The sequence below is a fragment of the Martes martes genome (genome assembly GCF_963455335.1).
Source record: "Martes martes genome assembly, chromosome: 12".
In the NCBI taxonomy this organism is placed as follows: Eukaryota; Metazoa; Chordata; class Mammalia; order Carnivora; family Mustelidae; genus Martes; species Martes martes.
The window spans coordinates 90508982-90529322 of NC_137900.1; the positions used below are offsets into that span (position 1 = coordinate 90508982).

Below are 20341 nucleotides of genomic sequence, written 5' to 3' on the forward strand. Positions count from 1 at the left end.
GCTAGGAAGCTGCGGCAGGTCCCAGGCCCTTGCGGATGATTGTGAAATTGCCATCACTCGGAGGACAGAGAGACAGCAGACAGAAGACCATGGAGGCTGGAGGGGGCGGGGAGGGCAGGAAGGAAGAGGCTTCCTTCTCATGGGTGTGCGTGGGATCCTCCTCCAGGATCTGCGCAGCGAGGGGAGCAGCACGGGAGGGGGTTGTTTGCAGAGACAATGGGAGAAGAATCCGTCAGGTGCACCACAGAGGCAGCTGGGCCCGCGCTGGTGGCGGGTGGCGGGTGGGGGTAAAGCGCTCCTGTGTATCCCTCTATCCCTCACCCTTCCCGCTGCAGAAGGCCGTTTTACCCTGGGCCTGGCGGGAGAGGGGCATGCAGGGAGCTGCGGCCTGGCCTCGAGCTGGCTCCCATGCGGCGGGGTTCCCTGGGAACTGAGACCACGGAATCCCAGAAAGTCCTAGCAGGCTGGGGCCTTTGGGCCCTGCTCGGGGTCCTCCGAGAATGGGCAGCAGAGCTGGAGTCGGACCCCCGTGTCACAGCGAAGATTCGTTCATTCACTCTCCGTTCAGTTGTCTGCTCAGAAAGTCTCTACTGAGCACCTGCTATGTGCCAGGCCGGCGCAGGGGGGCTGGGGGCAGGCGGCTCTGAGGGAGACAGGTGCCTGGGGTCCCCTGGAGGGGGTCCCCAGGCTGGCGCGGTGGGGAAGCCCCTTCCGGAAGTGGCATTCAGCCTTCGCTTCTTCATGAAACGGCAGGTTTCTTTTCTCCTTTGGCTTTCAAAGACGTGTAAGAGTGCGCTGGCCAGGCTGCGACTCTCTCTTCTTACCCCCGCCCTGTCTCGAACTGCCGGCCCCCAACATAGCCAACCCCGTCGAACGCCCGTGCTCAGGTGGCCGGACCGCGTGTGCCCGGTGCGCCCAGACGCTGTGCCTGTTTCCCGGGCTTGGCCGCGTTGCTTTCTGTGCGATTCCCAGACCCGCCTCTGGCCCCCAGGGGGCCAAGACCCCTGTTCTCGAACAAGATTTCAAGGCTGGCGACAGGTACCGAGATAACTGATTGAACAAAATGTCATCTTCTTGCCTCAATAAAAAGATGACTTAAAATAAAAAAATAGCTTCCATGAGTCCTAGTAACTCAGGACGGTTTACAAAAGAGAAGGCAAATCTAGGGAGAGTCGTGATTGTAGTTTGGTTTGGTTTTTCAAAGGTTTCGTTTTCTGCTGCAGCCTTTTTTTTTTTTTTTTTTTTGCAGCACCCTTTTTATTTATTTATTTTTATTTTTTAAAGATTTTTATTTATTTATTGGACAGATCACAAGTAGGCAGAGAGAGAGAGAGAGAAAGAGAGAGAGAGAGAGAGAGAGAGGAGGAAGCAGGCTCCCCGCCCAGCAGAGAGCCCGATACGGGACTCGATCCCAGGACCCTGGGATCATGACCTGAGCCGAAGGCAGAGACTTTAACTCACTGAGCCACCCAGGCGCCCCAGCACGCTTTTTAAAAGTAGCTCATTTTTTAGCAGATGATGGTCAGTTGTGTTCGCGGTTCATGGATCTATGTGGATATAAACAACTCTTATTATGTAGGATTTGTGTTCTATATCGCATGCTGTCTTACACCAAACTGCGTCTGTATTTGTTATTTTTAATACCTGATCTAGAATATTCTGTAATGATTTTAGTTACTTTTTTTTAATGTGGTGAAATATACATTACATGAAATTTACTATCCTAACCATTAAGGCTGTATTAGGGGACTGGCCTCCGCACAGGGCTGAGTGAGTGGATGGCACGGGGCATCAGGGGTCTTGGTTTACTGGAGTCTGCTCCTTGGGGCACCTGGCAGGACAGGGCGGCCAGGCGGGGGGTCTGTGTCCGTGACATCTCGGGCTCTGCTGTGTGGGAGAGGTTGGGGCTGGAGCTTGGCGTCCGGCAGGTGTCCAGGACATCCTTTGCCGTCTACCACACTGTTGCCATTTGCCGAATCTCACCCAGGGCCTGGGGGGGCAGGTGCTGTGTTGGTTCCCACTTTATGGATCGGTAAACTGAGGCTCAGGAAGAGGAAGTCACCTGCCCAGGGTCACACACAGGTCCAGGGTGGTCCTGGGATAGAGCCACGTCTAATGGGGAAGGCTGAGCCCTTCCTTTTCAGTTCTTTAAACTCTAAAAAAAATTAAACTTCTTTTATATTATGGAATTTGTGTATGTTCAGTGCATAGAACTAGTAATAACAAACAAAATAAAAAGATCCTTCCCTGTCTCCTTTCCACTGCATATGACACTTGACTTGCAGGGACTGTTGGTCCCAGAGCGTGACTCTGTCTGCAGTGGCGAGGGGGCGTGTCTCTAAGGGAAACATAGAAGCTGAGAATGAAAAGGTGTGTGGGAGTCAGCAGGGTAGGGAGGGGAAGTGAGGGCTGCACAGAAGGAGTGCTGAGTGATGGCCCTGAGCCAGGGCAAGATGTAACCTTCCCCAGCCTCAGTTTCCCTATCTGTAAAATGGGCATAATCGTCCCTGCCTCTTGGGCTCAGTGGGACCATGGGGTGAAATTAGGCTTGGAAGGCACGTAGCCATTTGCCTGGCTCTCAGTAGGCGCCTGGTAGTAGCTGTCACTCAGGAGCACAGAAGACTCAGGGGTCAGACCCCCTCCAGCTCGTGGGGTTCCCAGAGGACGTCTAGTTCGGTGGTTCTCAGCTGGAGTGGTTCCGCTCCCGGGGGATATTTGGGCTCTGTCTGGAGACACCTTTGTCCCAACTTGGGGGCAGGCACTACGGATAGCTAGCAGATGGAGGCCAGGGCCACAGGACAGCCCACCCCCCCGAGAATCTTCCAACCCCAAATGTCAGAGGTGCTGGGGTGGGGAAACCTGCCTCCGGAGCTGGTCTGAGTCACTTATTTTAGCAGCAGGGAAACTGAGGGGCATTTCAGGGAAGGGGTCCCGTGAGGTCCCTCTCCCAGCGACACAGGATGGGGCCAGGCTTGGTGCAGCTTTCCTGTCGGCTGCGTGTCTGAAGGAGAGCAGAAGGGACCTGGGCTTATTGGAACCTGAGGCCTGGCCCTGGGTGGGGGATGGGGTCACGTTGCTCAGTCGTCCTGGGGACAGAAGTCGGGGACATGTGCTTCATCACGAGGCAGCAGCCCCTCCCCCTCCACCCCGGGTGCCCTGCAGGCAGTGGGGAGGGGGCATGTGCCGGGGTGGGGTGTCCCACCGCCGGAGGGTAGGCGGCGCCTCAGGACTGGACCCTTTTGTGAAGTCCCAGCCCAGAGCTGTGACAACTCACAGGGTGAATTAGGAGTCGGGGTAACCAGGGTGTCTAGGACAGCTCCCCCATCTCTGCTCCGGCGAGGCAGGGTGCCCCCGCCTTCTAATGATGAACGACGGGGTGGCACAGTGGTTGGGGGGCATGTGCTTTGTGTTTCCATCAGCTGGAGGAGGGGGTGGGTGGGAGGCAGGAGACCTGGGTCTGAGCCCTGATCCTGCTGCTAATGATCTGTGCAACCTTGAGCCGCTCTCTTGCCCTCTCTGAGACCCCCAGTTCCCTCGCAGAGGGTAGGGGGACATCGGACATCCGTGGTTCTCTAGCCATCTGAAAGACGCTCTCGGGTTCTCTCCAGGGTCCTCGGGGCTCAGGGAGGCACCAGATGCCTGGGCTCGCCCTCCCTCTGTCCCTGCCTGGCAGTTTGTATGCCCATCCGTCCATCCGTCCATCCGTCCATCCATCCATCTCTTTGGACAGACATTTACTGAACCCCCATCGTACACCAGTGCCTGTGCTGGGCATGGGGCACTGCTGCGTCAGGGAGATTACAGTCGGATGGGGACACAGCCTGGAGACAAACAGGACATGGTGTGCTGGGGTCTCCGGGGACTGAGGGAGCAGAGGAGCCTGCGAGGCCCTAGGGGTTGAGTGTGGAAGGGGGAGGTGGCCGGCAAGAGGAGGCCGGGCCATCGGGCAGCCTCTAATTGGCATCTCCCCCTGCAGGTGGGCTTCCGGGGCCCCACCGTGACAGCCTCTGCAGGGGGAACCGGACAGGCCCCCCAAAGGCTCCCCATGGAGGCTGGCCTTCTGCGCCTGTCCCCGGTTACCCCTGCAGGACCTCCGCTTCGGGCTCAGGCAGCTGCTCTCCGTGCTGAGGGCTCCTGCCGCTGAGCTAACCGCCTTCCCCGTCCAAGAGCCCGCCCCGCTGGGGAGCCACCCGCAGGGACCCTCCGGGGAGGCTTTTGTCTTCTCTTTATTGTTTTTAACAGTCTCTGCGGATCATTTAAGCAACATATATCCATTGTGGGGAAATGAGAAACTCAGGGGGAGGCGCCCCAATCAGGCATCCAGAGGGATCTGGGGACGTTGGAGCCTGCCCCCACATGACCCCCAAGTCCTGGCACCAGACACTTCCCCTCCTCCTGCCCAGGGACCTGTCTTGGCCAGGGAGCCTGGGCTCATGGGCCAGATCTTGTCCTTGAAATGCTCCTTCTCCCTGGCTGTGTGTGTGTGTGTCCTGCCTGGCTATGAAGCTTGGACTGAGAGCACCCCTCTGGGAAGGAGAATTTAGGGGAGGGAACTGCACGGGCTGGGTCCCTTCCTGGTTCCGGTGGTAGGAAAGGCGACCTCTTGCCTCGTCGGCGAACCCCGGCATCACGGAACCCACCTCGCAGGGCAGAGGTGACTCACGAGGAACAGCCGTGAAGACTGAGCTCAGCGCCCGGGGCTTGGGGACTGTTGCGGAGGGTGAGATGGGGGCAGCCATGGGTTACAGAACAGGGACCTGGCCTCCCTGCGCCTCTGCTGCCTCGAGGTGCCCAGGGGGAGGGCCGGCTATGGGCGCCCACTTCAGCCCACCCCAGGCACGAAGCCCCCCACCACATTCCATCTTCTGGCCTCCCCTGCACCCCAGCAACGCTCATGCCCGAGGAGCAGCTGATACATTAGCAAGAATCTTCTTTTCTTTTTTTTTTCTTTTTAAGATTTTATTTATTTATTTGATAGAGACAGCATGCTTACAAGCAGGGAGGGGCAGCAGAGGGAGAGAGAGAAGCAGGCGCTGTGCTGACCAGGGAGCCCGATGCAAGGCTCAAACTCATGACCTGAGCCTGAGGCAGACACTTAACCGACTGAGCCACCCAGGCGCCCCTCTTATTTTCTTGTTCACATCTGATCTCAGTTCTGAGGCTGTAGATCCCTGAGTATCCTATGTGTCCCTTTAGGTCCTTACGTGTGAAGTGTCCCCCCCCAGGCCCGTTAGATTGTTCCCTGGGGGCAGGAGGACGGCGGGTGCCCGGAATCCCCTCCCTGGACAGGAGGGTCTTGGAACCATGCGGCAGGTGAATTTCAGCGACCCTGTGTCTCTGGGCATCTGGTCTCTTCGGTGTCTGCCTTCCACCCGGCTCCAGTCTGGACTGCAAGGATGAGCAAGTCCCCCTCCTGAGCCTCAGCTTCCCCATCCTTCAAATGGGCTCAACTGCAGACTTGCTCACCGGCTGCGTGGGCGGCCCGGGAGAACGCGTTTGCAGCGAAGGGCGCAGAGAGCTAAGTAAGGGCTGGGAGCAGATAATGGCTGATCCCTCGCTCCCTTCCCTTTATGCTGGGAAATCTCCTCCTCCAGTTGGGTTGCTAAGCTACACACAGGAGCCGACTCGTGAATTGTTTTACAACAACTCATCTGAGTTCATAACACTAAAGATCATGCTGCTGCTGATCTCTTATGCCCAGCCCTGGGGTAAGTATGTTACATGATCATCTCGTCGGATCCCAACAAGATAGCTGTGAGAGCTGGCCCCGTTTATGGATGAGGGGATGGAAGCTCAGAGACGGGAAGGCGCTTGCCCAAGGTTGCACAGCCAGCAAGGAGCAAAGCTGGGATTTGGAGTACAAAGCCAGGCTGCTGTCCGTGGGTTCTGTGGCTGCAGGATTCTGGAGCAAACCAGAGCACCCTGTGAGCTCGCCGCCCTGCTCCCGTGTCCTTCATCGCAGATCCCTGGGAACACAGGTGGGGGAGGGGGTGTGCATATTGTGGGGCGCAGGCATGTGGGAGGAGCCAGCTGCCGGCCCCATATGGTGGCTCTGCCTACTCTGTGGTGTCAGGAGGGGCTCAGTGGAGAAGGTGGGGGAGGCAGGAGTGGTTGGTGTAAGAGCGCTACTTTGGGGAGCTGGTTCGGGTGAGTTTTGTTTTAGCCCCGCCGCGTGGCAGGGGGGGCAGGCTGGGGGGGTTCATTCTCGTCGTACCTCTTATCCCCCTTGCACGGATGAGGCTCTGAGAGATGCAGTCACCTGTCCTAGGGTCACCCAGCCGGCCAGAGGCAGAGGACGTGCAGCCCAACACCCCCACGGGGCTCACAGCCTCCCGGGGTGCTGGGTGGGGGGCTGCTGGCAGGGGGTTGATGTCAGTGCTTCCTTTCCCCTCTCTCACCTGGTCTGCTGCCTCTAGGTACAAAGGCTTCATCAAGGACTGCCCCAGCGGGCAGCTGGACGCTGCAGGCTTCCAGAAAATCTACAAGCAGTTCTTCCCATTTGGAGATCCTACCAAGTTCGCCACGTTTGTTTTCAACGTGTTTGATGAAAACAAGGTGAGCTGGGCATGGATGGGGCCCGCGCCCGGCCCAGAGCCCCCTCCCTCCTGCAGGCGCCCGCCGCACCTCCACACCCACGCTTTTCTGCCAGCGTTCCCTTCTGGAGAAGGCACACACACACGCACACACACACAGTATGCACATGCACACACATGCACACACACTGATGCATGCAAATGCACGCCTGCGTACGCACACACGTGCACACACGAACGCAACGCACACACTTACACCTGCTCCGCAGAGACGTACACGCGCGCGTGCACATATGTATACCTTGACCTTTTTCTTACGAGCACAGAATACAAATGCCTACAGGGATAATAACCAGATTTAGAATCATCCACACTGACATTCACCGAGCACGGGCTGTGTGCGAAACTTTCTATGTGGACTATTTACAACCAGCTCCCTGCGGGGTATGTCCTTTGAACACCCCCGTTTTGCAGATGGGGAAACTGAGGCTCTGAGCAGCATACAGTACGGGGGGGTCATTTGCGCCTGGCTGCTTTCGCAGAGCATCGTGTTTTCGAGTCTCATCTTGGTGTCTCCACTGTCAGGCCCCCACAGTCCTCAGCACCGTGTCCCACGCCTGTATTTTTCCAGGCTTCCTCGTGTTCACGGTGGATTTACTGTAACTTGTTTTCGCATTCTGTCCTGTTGGGCCCTCGGACTTGGATTGTCACATCCCGGCTTTCTCCCCAGGTGCCTTCAGGCTGACAGTCACACTGCCTGGCCCTGGGAAGAGCTCTGCGCCCCCCCCCCCCAGGCCTCAGTTTCCCTGTTTGCAAAATGAGCAGGTGGGATTAAATAATCTAGAGCCTTGCCCTCCTCCAAAGTCTGGGAGCCTGTGGCTCCGGGCCAAGGGGAAAGGGGATTTCCAGGCGGCCCTTGCCCGGGGAGGGGGGGGGGCCGGTGTGTTGGCGGCACCTTCTGGCTCTCTCTCCCATCAGATGTGGAGTTGGGCTCTGCCTTTGGCCTCACTCTTTCTTCTGTTCCTTCTGCCTGGCCTGATCCATCTGTGCTCCTACCCCCCACCCCATCCCTGTCTCCTCTCTCCCACCCTCTCCGCCTGGGTGTCTGTCCTTCGGTTGTGGGTATCTGGTGCCTGCCGTTGCCCATCACACACCCAGGGCCCAGCCTGACCAGAGATCCGGTACTGACCGGGGCCACCTGCCTCTCTCTCCCGTCAGGACGGGCGGATTGAGTTCTCTGAGTTCATCCAGGCGCTGTCGGTGACCTCAAGGGGAACCCTGGACGAGAAGCTTCGGTGTAAGTCCTGTCCCTGGGTTCTGCCAGGCAGCCCCTGGCTGGGCCCTGGCTGTTGGTCCAGGGCTGAGAGATGGCACAGATGTCCTGCCTTTCCGGGTCAGAGGAGCTTCCCTGGGGTGACCATGGAGGAGGAACACAGCTGACCGAGGCAGGGTGGACAGATGGGGCTGTCAACAGGCATAGACGAGGACCGCAGGTAGTGTAGACTTTGTGTTAAAAGACCCGGTTCCGGTGCTGGCGCTGTTTTGATGGCCGGTCTCGTTCATGCACTTACTCACTCACTCAGCAGAGATCCACGGCCACGGCCATGGCCACAGCCACAGTCCATGCCAGCAAGGAGGCCAGGGAGCCACGAGATAAGCACACAGGCAGGCGACCGCTCCTGTGGTTGTCAGTCTAGCCTGGGGACGTGATTTTGAAAAATCCCATAAAACCGGCACCGAGGCAGGAAAGGGAGGGTGAGCAGAGAGGAGCGCGCCGGGCTCTGTGAGGGGTCAGGAGCTGAGCCTGGCAGGGAGAGAGCTGGCGTGGGTGGGAGGAGGGGAGAAGGTGTGTGGAACAGGGGAACAGGGTGTGCGAGGCCCCAGGGCGGAGTGGGCAGGGGCAAAAGGGAGTCTGGAGACGGGGTGGAAAGAGCTGAGCCAGACTCCACCGCTCTCTTGGGCCTTTGCGCCGCACGGCGCTGGCCACAAGAAAACAGTGGTTTCTCTTTCCTGCGGCTCCTTCTCTTTCTTCTTTTTTGGGAATAAAGGAGGATTTTGTTCTTGGAAAATCTACCCGCTTCTCTCCCCCATTCCGGGCATATTATTTTGTTTTCTAAGTTGACCCCATAGCAGGAAGCTACGTGACTGCGGGAGGGGAGTGAGTTCGGCGGCGAGGAGGCCGACACTTGGGGTGGGGGGCCAGCTCTGCAGACCCAGAGTGCCCTTCTTTTTACTTTTAGTTCCTTTAAAGAAAAAACCAAACCCTAGTTGAAATGGTATCTGTGTCGATGTGTGTGTGTGTCCGTCTGCCGGTCCCTGTTTGTCCTGATGTGAATCCTAGTTGCGGAGGAGTAGTGGGGCTCCCCGGTGTGCAGAGGGAGGGGGCGGGGCTGGGGGCGGGGCTGGGGCGGGACAGAGCCTTTCAGACCCCGCCCCCCGCCGGGCTGGGGGGTGACTCCACCCGGCTGCTCGATCTCAGGGGCCTTCAAGCTCTACGATCTGGATAACGACGGCTACATCACCAGGAACGAGATGCTGGACATTGTGGATGCCATTTACCAGATGGTGGTGAGGCGTGGGCCCTGTGGGGTAGGACAGGCAGCAGGAGCCTCATGTGTAGGGGCAGGGCCTGGTCGGCCCTTAGAGGGAGTCCGCCCCCATAGCTGCTCAATGCCCGGGCTGGGTTGGCCAGCAGAGGGGTCGCTGCGCATCTGCGAGGTGGTCGGAGGCTGGAGTGTCTGTGGGGCCGACGGGGGGAGGGGCAGGGCTTTCCAGGGCAGGAGGCAGAGAGGGCAGGGGCGCGGGGGGAAGAGCAGTCCGCATCGGGAGCCCGCCTAGATCTGGGGGCATATTTTTGGCCGGGACCCCAAAGCCGCATGGCCAGGAGCGCAGTGCCCGTCTTGTTTCTCTCTGGCAGGGGAACACCGTGGAGCTCCCCGAGGAGGAGAACACCCCCGAGAAGAGGGTGGACCGGATCTTCGCCATGATGGACAAGGTGAGCCGCGGGTGAGGCTGGCCCTTGACCAGGGAGATAAGGCGTGGGGGCGGAGGCCCTGGGCCGCAGTGGGTGGGCGTGCAGACCCTCGGAGATGCGGAGCGGGTCCATGCAGGTCAGCAGCCATCCGTATCAACTGTCCAGAGTTTTAAGAAACTTAAGCCAGGGGCACCCGGGTGGCTCAGTGGGTTGGGCCTCTGCCCTCGGCTCGGGTCGTGGTCTCAGGGTCCTGGGGTCGAGCCCCACGTCGGGCTCTCTGCTCCGAGGGGAGCCTGCTTTCCCCCTCTCTCTCTGCCTGCCTCTCTGCCTACTTGTGATCTCTGTCAAATGAATAAATGAAATCTTAAAAAACAAACAAACAAACACAAACCATCATTTAAGGAGAAAAAAAAAAAAAGAAAGTTAAGCCAGCACTTCTTTCCACAGCTAGGATTCTTAACCGTTTTTACTTCTTGACCTGGACCCCTTGGGTGTACTGGAGAAGTCTCTGGGCGTCTCAGAATAACGGTTTTCGGCGCATGGAGTCAAGTCTATCGGATCAAAAAGGAAGTTAATGATTTTGGAATACAGCCCTCAAAATATTTTATTTTATTTTTTTAAAGATTTTTTTAAATTTATTTTTTATTTGACAGACAGATTACAAGTAGGCAGAGAGGCAGGCAGAGAGAGGAGGAAGCAGGCTCGCTGCTGAGCAGAGAGCCTGGTGCGGGGCTCAATCCCAGGACCCTGGGATCATGAGCTGAGCCGAAGGCAGAGGCCCAACCCACTGAGCCACCCAGGCACCCCCTCAAAATATTTTTTTTTTTTTTTTTTAAAGATTTTATTTATTTATTTGACAGAGAGAGATCACAAGTAGGCAGAGAGGCAGGCAGAGAGAGAGGAAGAGAGGCAGGCTCCCCGCTGAGCAGAGAGCCCGATGCGGGGCTCGATCCCAGGACCCTGAGATCATGACCTGAGCCAAAGGCAGAGGCTTTAACCCACTGAGCCACCCAGGCGCCCCTCAAAATATTTTTTTAAAAGAATCTGTGATACAGCATTCTGTACGCTTCTTTATTTATTTTTTTTTTTTTGTACGCTTCTTTATGAACGCATTTAAGAAGAAAGTGTAGCAGTGGGTGTCACCACCCCCCAGTTTCAAAGCGACGGCAGGCGTTCATGATGTCCGTGGTATCTGTGATGTGCTCTGACATGGCCCGTCACCCCCACGGTTGACACAGGTCCCAGGTGTGGCTGGTTCTCTCGGGCATTGTCACCTACCAGCATCATGGTCGGAAAAGCTATATTTCAGTTAGGAGTTAGTGAATAGAAAGGCCTCATTTTGGGGCGCCCGGGTGGCTCAGTCGGTTAAGCATCTGCCTTTGGCTTAGGTCATGATCCCAGGGTCCTGGGATCGAGCCCCGCATGGGGCTCTCTGCTCAGCGGGGAGCCTGCTTCTCCTTCCCCTTCTGCCTGCAGCTCTGCCTGCTTATGCTCTCTCTCTCTCTGTCAAATAAATAAAAATCTAGAAAAAAAAAAAAAAAAGAAAGACCTCATTTTTTCCCCAACTAAATTTACAGACCTGCTGCATTCTAGCCACAGACCCCCTGGTTAAGAAATCCTTGTTTATATCAAACTCTTTTTTTTTAAAGTGAAATAACTTTGTTTTTATTGGAAATGTGATATGGTGAGGGTAGGGCAACCCAGTATTGCTTGCCTTGAATCAAAGAACACAAATTGAGTGACAGAGGGCTTTTTTTTTTTTTTTTTAAAGATTTTATTTATTTATTTGACAGAGCACAAGCTGGGATAGTGGGAGAGGGAGAAGCAGGCATCCCCAATAAGCAGGGAGCCCAATGCAGGGCTCGATCCCAGGACCCTGGGATCACGACCTGAGCCAAAGGCATGTGCTTAACCGACGGAGCCACCCAGGCTCCCCTGATAGTGGAGGATCCAGGTGCCTGCCCGCAAGGCTTGGAGCCCGAGATCAGCACATGTCAGCGAGGCGGCGAAGACCTCTAGGTTCAGACTCCGCTGCTCTCTTGGCAGTGATCAGAAGATGCATCCGTAGCGTGTGGAGTGAAGGATACTGACATTGTGCAGGGTGGTTCGATGCTGTTTAATGGCAAGACCACACGCTCCTTAAATCTCCCTGACTCATACCTCCTTTATGTAGGGAAACAGCCCACCACCCACCCAGACTGGTGTAAATTCTGCCTTCCCCAGTGACTAGCCGTGGGATCCTGGGGCGGTGACAGAGCCTCAGTTTCCTTACCAGCAAAATGGGGATAAGAGCAGTGCCTCTTCTTACGGGGGCCATGAGGAGCCTCTGACACCATGCATGAGACGTGTAGCTCAGAGCCTGCAGTGAGCCGTCTCTCCGGATCTCTCAGGTTTCCTTGAGAGATGCTCCGAGACAGGGATTCTGGTCCAAATCACTGTTACCCCGAGAGACCCACTCAAGTCCTTTTTTGTGAGCTCTATTGGGTCTCCTGGCGTCTGGTGTGGGCTGCTCTGGGAGTGGTTTAAACGCAAGAGTGTTGCAAGAGTGACCCCAGAGAAATGCAGTGGGCTCTCAGCCCTTGGTGATTGACTGCCATTTATGGGAACCCATTGCAATGATAATGATAGTTATGGTGTTAGGGGCCCCTGGTCACGTGCCCAAGGTCACCTTGCCAGGAAGTGCCCGGGTCTCTCGGACACCTGACTCCTCCTACCTAGTGAGCCGCACTGCCTCCCTCCTGACCTAACTTTGGAAGCTCTCTCAGGGCCAGTCCTGGGATGGACTTGGGGAGCAGGGGTCCGGGGTCCAGGCCTGAGGCCCCTATCCTAGGAGGCTGGTTGTCCCCTCGCCTTCAGCCACCTCTCTCTGCTTGCAGAATGCCGACGGGAAGCTGACTCTGCAGGAGTTCCAGGAAGGATCGAAGGCAGACCCTTCCATCGTGCAGGCACTGTCCCTCTATGACGGGCTGGTATAGTCCAGGGCCCAGAGCCGGGGTGAGTGGAGGGGGACCTGGGGCGTGGAGTCAGGGGCAGAGGTGGGTGGGAAGCCAGTCACAGGACACTTAGGATTCACTGGGTCTCCTGGGGGTCCTTGGGGCCTGTCCAGTTGGAGCCGAGCTGGTGGGAGGTAGCCTGGAGCTGGAGTTCCAGTCAGCTGCAGCCCCTCTCTCTTTGTCATTTTTATATGCCCCATTTCGGCCCGAGAGTTTGCTTAAGTAGAAGTGTCCCTGGATTGGAAACGCTTTGAAAAGCACAGTTGTTGGGAGGCGGCAGGGTGGGGGGCGAGGGCCGTGTGCGCCCTCCGTGTGTGGCCCGTGGAAGCCCTGAGTGAGCCCCGGGTCTCTTGCTCGGTAGCTCAGATACGGTTTCTTTTTCATCCAGTCGAGTTTGCTGGACGTGCTGAGTTGTAGCGCCCGGAGAGGCCTCTGTGGCCGCAAGAGGACTGTCTCCCTTTGTCTTCTTGATTCTCCCCTACCTCTTTCGTCTGCCTCCTCTCTGTTCTGTCCTCTGTGCTGTGTGCGAGGAATGGGGGCGTTGACCACCCCCACAAGGTCATTCTTGAACAGGCCTTCTGGTGGATGGACAAGGCGTTCCCTCAGTGCGCATCTGGGGAGGATTGTGGGACACAGGATATGTGTGCGTTGGCTCCACTAGAGGCCACTCGAGTATTCCCGTGTGGTCCCCCATTTTGGACCCTGCCGGCACCGTCTCAGAGTTCCAGTTCCTCCGCAGCCCGGCCAACGCTGGATGTTCCCTGTCTTTGACATTTTACACGTTTTGGGGGATGTGTCATAACGGCTTGTAATTTTAGCATGCCTTTCTCCGGTGAGCATGGACGTCGGGGACCAAACCCTTTTAGGAAGTAGCATCTTAGTTATCTGTTGCTGAATGCTAGGTTACCTCAAAACAGGCGCTGAAAAGATCGGACATCAGGAACTCGGGCACAGCTTCACTGGGGGCCTTTGGCTTGAGGTCTGTCATGAGGACGTAGTCAAGCTGTCAGCCAGGTGACCAGCCATCCCCGTTTCCCCGGGACTGTCCCAGGTTTAGCACCAAGAGACTCAAGTTCTAGGAAACTCCTCAGCCTCAGGTAACCTAGATAAGCCTCAGCTGCTGGCCAGGGCTCTGGTGTCGTCTGAAGTCTTGGTGGGGGGACACCCACTTCCAAGCTCACTCATTTGGATCGGCAGCCTTCGTCACTGTGGGGACTTCTGCATGGGGCTGCTGGCTTCCAACAGGGTGAGCTTCCCAGGAGGGAGGGAGAGCGAGAACCCGAGTTGCAGGCATCCATCTTTTCGTAACCTGATCTTGGACGTGACCTCTCATTGGTTTTTTTTTTAGGAGTGCCTGGGATACGTTAGGCTATGTGCATTTCTATATATGTGCATTTCTATATAGATTTTAGAATCAATGTATCCATTTCTATACACACATATGCACACAGTGAGATTTGATTGGGATTGAGTTGAATCTACAGTTCAGTTTGGGGGAGAATTGGCATCTTTGTTGTGTGGAGTGTTCCAATCCATGAACATGGTACATCCATTCGTTTAGGTCCTACATATTTTTCCTCTAGGACGTTTTATTGATTTCAGCTAGAAGGTCTTTCACATCTTATGATAGATTTATCGCTAGATATTCAATTTTTTTTTAATTGTATTTCCCGTTTATTTCTGGTTTCTAGAAATTCAGTTGGTTTTTGCTTATTAATGATATATCTAATGGTCCTGCTAACATCACTTATCAAATCAAAGAACCTACCTTCAATTCTTTGGGACTGTCTATGCTTTATTTCTTCCTCTCTTGTCCTTCCGCCATCTTTTTCTTTGTCCTGCTTCCTTGCACTGGCTGGGCCCTCCAGTGCAGTGTCACTTAGGAGTAGGGATGGTGAGCATTCTTGTCTTACTTCTGGTCTTGGGGGATAGCTTTCAATAATGCACTATTAGTTAGATTAGTTAAGTTACAGTTAGTCCAATAACTATCATTAGAATGTCTGGTATAGGTCTTCTGTTGATAGGTTTTATCAGATTTAGAAAGTTTCCTTTTCTAGTTCACCAGTAGTTGTTTTCATTTATGTTTATTTGTTTTAAGCAATTAATACACCCCATCTGGGGCTCGAACTCATAACCCTGAGAGCAAGAGTCCCATGTTCTTCCAACTGAGCCAGCCAGGGACCCCTCCTAGGAGTTGTTTTTTTTAAATAACCATGGAGAGTGTTGAATTTTATAAAAAAAATTTCTGCAACTATCAAGATGTTCATATGACTCTTCTCCCTTTTTGGGTGTTAACCTAATGAATAGCACTGATTGGTTTCTGAATGCTAAGCCTCCCTTGCATTCTTAGAATAAACTCCACTTCCACTATGATGTGTTAGCCTTTTTACGTATCATCAGATTTGATTTGCTGATGCTTTATTTCGGGGGCTTCTGCTGTTCTGAGGCTTCTGTGAGGCAGCTGCTGCTGTTGATGAATTTACACAAGAAATCCTTTTCCATTGAAGAGACCTTAGACAATATGTTGAAATAGAACACAAAAAGTTTATTTTTAAAAACCTTCATGTATAACCCAGATATAACCACTGTGAGCATTTTGGGTCTAGAGTGATTCAAAAGGAATGGAACACTCACAAAAACTTAATACTCAGTAACTGGGTCACTTGGGGATATGTAATCAAACCAATTTCTAAAGGAATCATCCTAGTTGTTTCTCTGATCTTAGAAGCACTCGGTATGTGGCTCTGAGCCCCACGGTGTGTATGATCCATTGTCTCATTTCCCAGAAGCTTCTTTTGTGTATTACCACCAATGGCCTCCTTGGCAGCTGTCCTGTGACATGCTGCTTTGTCTACCGCAGGGCATGGAAAAAGTGGTACAAACATAGGTTCTTGATATATCCGCCCCCCAGAAAAACTCACGCAGTGTCACTAATTTCTTTATGGTGTGCGATTATTTTTCAATCACCTTAATTGTTTCTGCCTTATGGTTTTTTATGAACACATATGTGTTTGTATTTCCTCAGCCACAATGAGTTCATAACCATATGTTGTTGGCTGTTTTTTTTTTTCTTTTTTTTATGAACAACTTATAGGAAACATTTATGTTTTCTTTTGGAGACTCAACACTTAGAAAAGAGTTTTTTTTTTTTTTTTTTTTTAAGAGAGAGAGAGAGCACACAGGAGTTGGGGGAAGGAGCAGAGGGAAAGGGAGAGAGAGAAACTCAGGCAGGCTCCAGCCCAGTGTAGAGCCTGATGCAGGGCTCGATCTCATGACCCCGCCGCGATCATGACCTGAGCCAAAGTCAGAAGTCAGATGCTTAACCAACTGAGCCACCCAGGTGCTCCAAGAAAAGAGATTTGTAGTGCCTTTTACCCAGCTTGGCACAAAGTTCATGTCATGCTGTGTCTGCATGGGCTTTCCTTAACACCATGAATGGAGACATCCATCTGAATGTCAACCGCAACATGGTGGCCAAGAAGATGTGACTTTATTTCCATGACAAGCTTTTCAGACAACCTTTCTATAGCTCATCCCCAAAATTGCCCTCTTCCTTTTCTCAGGCTTGTCCTAGAACCTACTGGGTAGTCATTATATCCAACTTGTGTTCCATCATTTTGGTAATGGATTTGCCTTCTCAGATTCCTAATGTATCCTAATTGTTAGATAAGTTACTGTTACATAATTTACTGAGACACCCAAAAATGGTGATCCTGTTTTCTATATCAGTAAAAAGGTGGTTTGAGACAATTGTTTTTAATAGCTGCATAGTATTCTGTTGTATAGCCATAATTTATAGAGTCCGGTGCTGCGGGACACTTGAAATCTTGAAGTGGATTTTTTAAAAAACTTCATATTCACAAGCAGTGGTGGAGCGAATGGTGTAATCCCATTACTGACCATCCTCCTTCAGAATCACCAATTTGCCACCAGTCTTGTACAGTCTATACCCTCCCTATGCATTTTGTAGTTACTTTGAAGCAAATTCAAGACATCCTGTCATTTCATACATAAATATTTCAAAATGTATTCCTGAAAGATAAAGATCCTTTCCAAAATCCATAATAGTAGAAAAATCAATACTAATGCCTTACTACCCCCCCACCCCGGCCTGTAGCTGGCATTCCCTTTTCCTGTTACCTCGCAGGTTGTGTTTATTAGAATCAGAATCTGAGTAAATGCCATCTGTAGCAATTGGTCGGTAGGTCTCTCAAATTCATTTTAATCTGTGTTTCCCGTTCACTCTTTGGCTTGCTGAACATGTTGAGAAACATGTTCCGTAGAGTCCTCCCTCTGGGGTTTGCAGATGGTGCCCCCATGGTGGTTCTCACGTTGTTCTTCGGTTCCCTGTACTTCCTGGATCTGCAGGCTTCGCCCGACCCTCAATCTGGTTGTTGTTTGTTGAGAACGCCTCCCGAGTGGGGCTGTGTGTGTCCACCAGGTAGCTCATGAGGTCTGGTGACACCAGCAGCCACTGGTGATGACCACTTCATTCATTCATTCTGTAGTTGACGTCCTAAAGCAGTCTGTCCGTTGTCGGTGGCTTGGTCGCTTCTACGCAGGAAATCTTCCCCTCGTCAACTACCTGGTTACTCCAAAGCCTACTTTTTTAATTGGTAAGGCAGGAGAGATACTCGATTCTCCCTCCTTTTCAGTTTTCAAAAGGAGTCGGTTTCCCAGCGTCATTTTGAGGTGACCGAAGACTTTTTTTTTTTTAACATATAATCATGAATTCATGGATTTAAATGCATTTCATGAGTTTCATCGTGTTTGCAGTTTTAACCACAACACTGCGGATCACAAGGGTTCACAGATTGCCACAGAAGGCAAAGCTTGTGATTAGAAATTCAGCCAAGTGCCCCAGGGTTGGCACGGGAACGGAAGGCTGAGAGGACGGAGGCCTTTCCCTGAGCGACTCCTCCCTCCACCACGGTGGCCCCCGATTCTGGTCCCGTGGGGCATTACTGTTCCTCCACGGCCCCCGCCACCAAGCTTCTGACTGACCCAGATGATGCTTTCAGGTCATGTCACACAGATCTGGGAAGTGGCCCCTTTTGGATCAGACACCTACGCCCGCGCAGTCAAGAGAGCAGAGATGTGCGATTTAAGTGGAGCAGGTTACAGAAAGGATCTGTGGATGGCGTAGACGCTGACAGACAGGACGGTCCTCCGTGCCTTTTTTCAAAAATAGATCAAGGCGAAATTCACCTAACTTAAAATTAACCATTTTGTTTAAAAAAATTTTTTTAAAAATATTAATTTATTTTAAGGAGGCTCCACACCAAATGTGGGGCTTGAACGCACAACCCTGAGATCAAGAGTCACGTACTCTAGTGACGGAGCCAGCAGGACGCCCCATCTCAGAGGGGAAGTATGGGTTCCAATGAACCATTTTCAAATGAACCATTCAGTGGCATTTCGTACATTCACGATGATGTGCAACCGTCCCCTCTGTCTAGTTCCAAAACATCTGTCTCCCACCAAAATCAGATGCCATATCCACTAAGGGTATCCTTAGGAGTGGAAATGTTGGCTCCTGGGCTAACTCTGTTTAACTTTTTGAAGAACCCTCAGACTGGTTTCCATGCAGCTGCGCCATCTTGCCTCCTCGCCAGCAAGGGTGAGGGTCCCTGTTTCTCCACACGCTCCCCAACACTTGTTACTTCCCCGTGTTCTGGGGAGAGCCATCCTCGTGGGTGTGAAGTGGGGTCTTAGGGTTTTCTTTGCCCTTCCCTGCTGACTCAGCCCACTGAGCTTCTAGGCCACACCATGCGTTGGTTCTCAACGGTTGTCCGTCACGTGATGCTCGGGCTGTGTCTTGGGTGTCCAGCCAGCTCCCCGCTAGCGGACATTGAGTTTGCTCCCTTTTTATTCTCCTGTTATAGATAATACTGAGGGAAGCCCCCCCCCTTTTAAAAATTTTATTTAATTGACAGAGAGGGAGAGAGAGAGCACAGGTAGAGCGAGCAGCAGGCAGAGGGAGAGGGAGAAAGAAGCAGACGCCCTGCTGAGCAGGGAGCCTGACTCGGGACTCGATCCCAGGACCTGAGCCAAAGGCAGATGCTTAACCAACAGAGCCACCCAGGCAACCCCACCTGATTTATTTCTGAAGGATAAATGCCGAATGGGCGGATCAGAGGGCGTGCACGTTAAATTTTAGGACTTCTGACAGAATGCCACCCCGCCCCCTTGCTGACTCTCCCCCCAGCCCTGTGGGGGTGCGTCCCTGGCAGCCAGCTCTGTGCTTGTCTCACCTTCTCGTGTCTTCCAGATGCCTGGGAACCACTCACCTCCTCCGAGCCGTGAGGCCCCCTCCGCCCCAACACCGCCCTCCTGTGTCCACCCAGCCTTTCTCCGCATCCACAGCCGGCCGGGCTGCCCTGGGACCGTGAGGCCCGGCTCTCCTCCCCCCTGCCCTGCAGCCACCGCCGCCTGAAGCCACCGGCTCCAATCGCCAACCACCTCTGCTTGTCCAGAAACAAACACGAAACGGAAAAGGCTCGAGCCTTCTGCAAAACCAAGGACTCGGCTGCTTCGCGGGCAGCCTCTGGGTCCCTCCCGCTCTCCTGTGCGTGTGCTTTTGTTTTTTATTTCAAACAGACCTTGAAAAAGAAACAAAAAACAAAAAAACAAAACTACCTTCTGTCCTAGAAGGTGCAGACTGACAGATGGGGAGAAGGCTACCTTTGCGTTGACCTCAGAGAACACTGCCTCCCGCCTCGGCCGTCCTTCGGCCGCCGGAGGGGCCGCGGGAAGTCAGGGCCACGGCCACGGTGCGCTCGGGGTGGCGGGGGGTGAGGGGGCCCGCCGGATTACCGCTCTTTGTCGTCCCATCCTCGAGCAGCGGAAACCCCCTGCGTGGCTAGGATGATTCATGATGAGAATGATTTTTTTGTGTGATAACAGTATTGTGCTTTTTGTGGGGAAAGTGAGTTTTTTTTATACATATAGAATTGATATCTTTTATTTATTGGTTGTTAACTGTTGCTGCTGCCTCGTGTGTCCAAAGCTCCCAGGGATGCGGGGCCTACGGTTTACATGTGCACGCCCTCGCCCCCCTGCCCACCTGTGCTTGGGAGGATGGTGGCCGGCAGCGGCCAAGAAGCCAAAAAACTTTCTCTCTCTCTCTCTCTCTCTCTTTTTTTTTTTTTTTTTCCAGATACTGTGCTTGATGTGTGGAGAGGGGGAAGGGCGGGTCTCTTAAATGGCTGATGCACTGTTTCCCCCCTGCCGCCCCCAGCCCGAATGCTTCCTCTTGAACCCCTTTTCTCTGCTTCCTGTCCACGCTCCCCGTCCTGTGTCCTCCTCTGAGTCCACAGCATCTTTTCTGAGGACGAACAGGGGACATCTTTTGGTTTCGCAACCTTGCTTTGGTGTTTGCCGCAGCATGGGGCCTGGGAGCCGGCAGAGGAGGGCTGGGTGCGGTAGGGAAGGGGAGGAGGGCACTCCCTGCGAGCAGGTGAGCAGAAGGAGGGCTCCTTCTCCCTCCGTGGTGGATATTTTGAAAACCGTCACTTAGTTCTCTCCCACTTGCTTTTCTGCCTGCCTGCCTTGTCCAGGAGACCACAGAGCACCCTTCTCCCCTCCCCTCCCTCAGCTCAGATGCTGGGAGGGAGGGCAGGACAGAAGGACCGCAGGCAGTCCCCTTCAGTAGTGACCGCTCCTAGGGGCTGTGGCCCCCATGTGCTTGTAGGAAGCTTCTAACCCCACCAGTCACTGAGACAGGATAGCCCCAGAGCTGCCACCAGGAAAGTCAGATGACTTCGGGCCAGAGGCGGGAAGCCTGCGGCCGGCCCTGCTGGGTGACTGTGGGCAGCCCCCAGGCTCTCTGGGCCCCAGCT

The 20341-nt window shown here is 53.8% G+C and overlaps 1 protein-coding gene across 1 annotated transcript in view; it reads left to right on the forward strand.

Moving 5' to 3' along the window:
- The window catches only part of NCS1 (neuronal calcium sensor 1), a gene marked incomplete at its 5' end in the record, with an annotated part of 47739 nt that extends 28274 nt beyond the window's left edge, over nt 1-19465 (forward strand). The window contains 6 exons of the mRNA XM_080820638.1: nt 6417-6555; nt 7752-7830; nt 9013-9101; nt 9451-9528; nt 12384-12501; nt 18772-19465. Of these exons, the coding sequence (XP_080676764.1) occupies nt 6417-6555; nt 7752-7830; nt 9013-9101; nt 9451-9528; nt 12384-12482 (484 nt within the window). The 3' untranslated portion in view covers nt 12483-12501; nt 18772-19465. The remainder of the gene's footprint in view (nt 1-6416; nt 6556-7751; nt 7831-9012; nt 9102-9450; nt 9529-12383; nt 12502-18771) is intronic.
- Nucleotides 19466-20341: the final 876 nt, after the last annotated feature.